The sequence below is a fragment of the Prionailurus bengalensis genome, chromosome E1 (assembly GCF_016509475.1).
Source record: "Prionailurus bengalensis isolate Pbe53 chromosome E1, Fcat_Pben_1.1_paternal_pri, whole genome shotgun sequence".
Lineage (NCBI taxonomy): Eukaryota > Metazoa > Chordata > Mammalia > Carnivora > Felidae > Prionailurus > Prionailurus bengalensis.
Genome location: NC_057347.1, coordinates 35653255 through 35658538, shown reverse-complemented (window position 1 = coordinate 35658538; position 5284 = coordinate 35653255). Strand labels below are relative to the sequence as shown.

Here is a 5284-nt window from a genome sequence, read left to right as displayed (position 1 = left end):
CGCCAGGGACGGGCGCGCGCGCGGGTCCCCAGCACATCTGGGCGAGAGCGGCGCCGCTGGACCGCGGGGGGCGCCGAGCGCAGATCTGGAGCGGCAGAGGCACCGCGCGGCTGGGGCCCTTCGAGGCGCGCGGGGCGCCCATCTGGGACCTCGAGAGGGGGCCGCGCCGCGCGCAGCCGGGCCGGGGGAGGGGGGCGGCGGCGGCCGCACAGCTGGACCGGAGGGGGCGGGGTCGGTCCCGGGCGGCCGGCAGAGGGGAGGGCCGCGAGCCGCCGGGGACTGGAGCATGGGACGGCGCGCCTGAAGGAGCAGGGGCGAGGCAGGGGCCTGGGCGCCCGGCAGGAAAAGAGGAGAGACAGGGACCCGAGAGCAGAGGAGGAAGATGCAACTGACTCGCTGCTGCTTCGTGTTCCTAGTGCAGGGCAGCCTCTATCTGGTGAGTGGCCCGCGGGGAGCTGCGCGGAGGGGCGGGGGCCCGGAGGACGGGGGAGAGCCCGGAAACTTTCTCCCTTCCCCACCCCCCGACATCGCCGGGATGGAGGGGAAGCCCGGAGGCCGGGGGTGGGGGGTGGAGGGGGAGAGGGCGGGTCCGAGGACGGAGACTGGACCGCAAGGGTTAATAGGGGCGGGGAGAGGGTGCTCGGCTGGCCCACCCACTCGGCCGCTGGTGGCGGGAGGTGCGACCAGCACGAGGGAAAAGGCCAGCAGCGGGGCGCCGAGGGTTACTCGACCCCGTCCCGGCGCCCCGGGACGCGCGGAAGGGGAGCGGGGGTGGGTGGCGGAGCTGACGACCTGCCAGGTCTGGGGGCGTGGGCTCTCCTCCGACCTCGGGGACCCAGAGGGCCTGGGACCTGGGTCCCGCCAGCGCGCGGAGGCTGTCCAGGCCGGGGGGGGGGCGCGGAGGGTGGCCCCCGCGGACCCCGCTCGCGCCTTCCCTCCCGCTCCCTCCCTCCCCGCCTGTTGTTTTCTTCTCCTCTCCCGGCTGCGCGCAGCCGGAGCCCCACAGGACCTGGGCAGGCGGCTCCCGCCCCGGGCGCCCGCGGCAGCTGAGCGGAGCGCCCAGAGCCCGCTCCCCGTGCACTCGCTCGCCGCGTCCCTGCGGCCCGGGACGCCCGGGACTCCCCCCCTCCCCCCGCCTCCCCCCCCCCCCCCCCCGCCAGGGGCTTAACTCCTCTCCGACCGCCCCCACCCCAGTCCTGTCTAGAGAAGCCTCGGCCCCACATCTGGACCTGCCCGTTTCTTCTAAACAACACCCCCCCCCCCCCCGCGCGCGTGCCACCTCCCCTTTGCCACTATGTACAAGCACCCTCCCCTTCTCGCATCCCCACCTGCGGCCCTTCTCCCCACCCTCCAGCCATTCAGCTTCGACCCCCAGGACCAAGTAAACACAGGTCTGCAGAACCGAGCCCAGCCCCCCCCCCCCCCCCCCCCCCCCGCCCCGGAGTCTCCCCTCCTGGCTGTCCCTTCTCACTACCCTTGGGGCCTAGCAGGCAGGGCCACCCAAGCACACCTCTGCAGGCATGGCCGGGATCAGAACAGGGGGCGTGAAGACCCCAGGCCCCTTGGGAGCCCTCCAGAGCCCAGCCCTCTGGGGTCCCCCGTCCTCACCCCAGGGGTCACCAGCAACACAAATGCTGCCCCACTCTGAGCTGGTGTCCCTACCACTGGTAAGGAGACACAGAGGGTGAGTACTCTGTCCCGAAGCTGAGTAAGCACACACCGGGCAGTTGCCCTCAGGAAACCTTGCCTACTCCCTGCTGCCCTCCAGAGCTGTCCCGAGTCTGAGCTGGGTCACTCCGTCCTGCCGGCCCTCCCCCACGGCTCCTCCAGGAGGCCTTCCCAGGTGGTGCCTGTTGCCATAGCTGGTCCAGCAGAGGCTGGCCGAGCCTTGGCCATTTGGCAGAAGATTCCGGGTGGGGATGGGGCTTGGATTCAATCTCCATAAACGGACCTACCTGATCCGAGGGGCTGGGAGTGTGTGGTAGAATGGGAGGGCCGACCCCGTGCGACCTGGCCTTGGAGGGACGTAACCTGGTGGCCTCATCTGTAGAAGGGGAATAAGAAAAACTGGCTCGTAGAGCGACAGTGTCCTGGCATGGCACCCTCGGTGGTCCCCAGAGGTTTTGACTGGCCGCGGCTGGGCCATCCTGGGTGTGGAACTCACTCCAGGGCTCCCCCCTCCCCATTCCTCGTGCCCAATCCTGAGCTGCCTTTGTACCGGAGAGAGAAGGTCACCGGGCCCAGCTTTCTTATCCCATTGTCTGCCGGTTCTCTTAGTCTCGGAGGACAAAACTACCCCAGGGGAAGGGTGGTGGGGGGTCTCATCTAAACAGCCTAGGAAGTGGCAAAAAGCCCTGTCAAACGGGGGGGCTCTCCCAGCGGAGGGATGGCGCATTTTGAGGGCCGTGACTGTGCCTCCATATCACCCTGGGACTTTTACAGAGGCGGGGGGATTTTCCTCTGTGAAACTGTAACCTCATAACCTCTCCTGTAAGACCGGGGGCTCTGTCAGCACGAGGTTATGCTTCTGACATCGGATGAGGACTCTCCCGGGATCGGGAGCTGGGCCTCCCCCGTCTGAATGGGGCCTCCTCAGGGGCAGGGGCTGTGTCCCTCTGGTGCCGTGGCTCACTGGAGAGAATTCTCGACCATCCTTCCAGATGCTGAGCGGTAGCCAGAGACGGGACAGTGGGGTGAGGAGATGGGGGCGGCCGGAGTGTCAGAGGGCGAGATGGGACCACGGCACAAGCCGGAGTATGCATCCAACCCCTAGAGTAAGACGGGTGAGGCATCACTCGGCGTCAAGTCAGCGGAAGGGACAGGCAGGGAGTTGAGGCTGCTGGTGGGGGACACAGTGACCAGAACTCCTGGGTCCTCTGGGGACGGGGCTGTCACTGTCCTCCCAACTCCCTCCACAGGTCATCTACGGCCAGGATGACGGTCCTCCAGGCTCCGAGGACCCGGAGCGTGATGACCACGAGAGCCAGCCCCGGCCCCGGATGGCTCGGAAGCGAGGCCACCTCTCACCTAAGTCCCGCCTCGTGGCCAACTCCACTCTCCTAGGGCTGCTGGCTCCCCCCGGGGAGGCATGGGGCGTCCTTGGCCAGCCCCCCCACCGCCCGAACCACAGCCCCCCACCGTCGGCCAAGGTGAAGAAAATCTTCGGCTGGGGTGACTTCTACTCCAACATCAAGACGGTGGCCCTGAACCTGCTCGTCACGGGGAAGATCGTGGACCACGGCAACGGGACCTTCAGCGTCCACTTCCGACACAACGCCACCGGCCAGGGCAACATCTCCATCAGCCTCGTACCGCCCAGTAAAGCTGTAGAGTTCCACCAGGAGCGGCAGATCTTCATCGAAGCCAAGGCCTCCAAGATCTTCAACTGCCGAATGGAGTGGGAGAAGGTGGAACGGGGCCGCCGGACCTCGCTCTGCACCCACGACCCGGCCAAGACCTGCTCCCGAGACCACGCTCAGAGCTCGGCCACCTGGAGCTGCTCCCAGCCCTTCAAGGTCGTCTGCGTCTACATCGCCTTCTACAGCACGGACTATAGGCTGGTCCAGAAGGTGTGCCCAGATTACAACTACCACAGTGATACCCCCTACTACCCCTCCGGGTGACCCTGGGCAGGCCACAGAGGCCGGGCCGGGGCTGGAAGGACGGGCCTGCCCGCGGAGGAGGCCATCTGGCTGGATACTGGGCAGGGACACGGGGAGGGACCTCAGGCACGGAAGGGGGGGGTGGAGAGAAGGAGATGCCAGGTGGGGCCGGGGCCAAGTCTCACGTGGCGGTGGGGAAGGGGTCCCAAGTGCGGGGCCCCAGCCTGGGGTTGTGGAGCGGCCGGGGCATAGGAGCACTGGAGGAGGAGTGGGGTCTCTGGGCAGCCCCGCGGGGCTCCCCTGCTGAGCGACAGGAAGGTGCTGGGCCCAGGAGACCGCTGGCGAAGGCAGACCAGTGTGGCCAGATGAGGTCACGGAGAAGAGCCCGAAGCCTCGGCTCCCTCCTTGCCATCCTGAGAAAGAACAACACGGAGGGGGGTCTCTCATCCGCAAGGGCACCGAAGGATGGCAGAGACGAGACGGGGCTGCCCGGGAGCCAGCCCTGGGTGGGGGGAGGGGCGGGGCCGGAGGAACTCTTGAGCCCCGCTGAGTCAGCCCCCCCACCCCCCGCAAGCCCATTGTCCTGGACGGTGGACTGAACTTGGCTTCAGGCTGAAGTGGTGACCCTTGGAGTCGTTTTGACGTCTTGACGAATAGACCGTCTGCTCCCGGCCAGGCCGTAACCTTCCCAAAATTCCCTCTCCTGCCATTGCCGCTCCTCCCCCCCCCCCCCCCGCCGCCCCTGTCCACCCCTGTGCCGATGGGTCACCCATCCTTCAGCTGCAACAGAGGGTGACTGTGGTTCTCCCACCACCAAGGCCACAGATGGGAGCCCACCCTTGCGCTGTGTCCCCTCGCCACCCCACCCCCCCTGCTGGCTCCTCTGGGAGCGTCCTCGTCCAGCCAGCAAGCCTTGCCCGTCAGCCTGGGACCCACCCGGATGGATACAGGGCCTTCAGCAGCTCGGGGCCGAGTGCCGCCAGACTGACAAGGGCGCTGGACCTGTTCCGTGGTGTCTGTCTGTGGGTGGGGGAGGGGAGGGCGGGGTGTGCGATCCCCTGATTGTCAGCTTGTGTGCAGAGTCTTGTTCTGGAGCCGGGAATAAAGCTTTCCCAGGGCGCTGCTTTCTGAACTGTCCAGGGAGGGAAAGGGCCCGGGGTGCCCCGCCGCCGTCCAGCCAGCGCTGCTCAGCTAGATGGCGGCAAGATGTTCCCTGGAGACCAGAGCTGCGGGGCGACAACAGCCTTTGGGGCCGGTGCTCACGGAGGGCCTCAGGGCTTCCCTCCCCAGCCTCCTTTTCGGGAGCTGTTGGGAAAGCTGGGTAGACGTTGCTCGGTGGTCCCAGGGGGTGGGGGTGGCCCCTGCAAAGCAGCTTGGGGAAGAAGAGCTGGGGGGGGGGATGGGCCATTGTGTTCCTTGTCTCCCTGGGTTGCCATCCGGGTGGGCCCCCGGGGTGGGGTGGGGAGGGGGCCTCGCTCTGTCAGGGTTTGGCCCCGTGGCCTTGGACAAGTCCATTCTCCTCTCTGGGTCTCTTTCCGCTTCTTTGTAACATGAGGAATATGCCCAACCCAGAGCTTCGCCCGTGCGAGTGGGCATCGGATCCACCGGGAGCGTCGGTTAAGACATGGAGTTCTGGGTTCCAGATGATTTGCCCTTCTAGCGAGGAGCCAGGGAGATGCCGA

General features: G+C 67.3%; 1 protein-coding gene across 1 annotated transcript; it reads left to right on the top strand.

Moving 5' to 3' along the window:
• Positions 1-227: 227 nt before the first annotated feature.
• NXPH3 (neurexophilin 3) lies at positions 228-4721 on the top strand. Its single transcript, XM_043584128.1, has 2 exons — positions 228-436; positions 2919-4721. Exons 1-2 carry the CDS (start codon positions 383-385, stop codon positions 3621-3623), a joined length of 759 nt encoding a protein of 252 aa, XP_043440063.1. The 5' UTR covers positions 228-382; the 3' UTR covers positions 3624-4721.
• Positions 4722-5284: the final 563 nt, after the last annotated feature.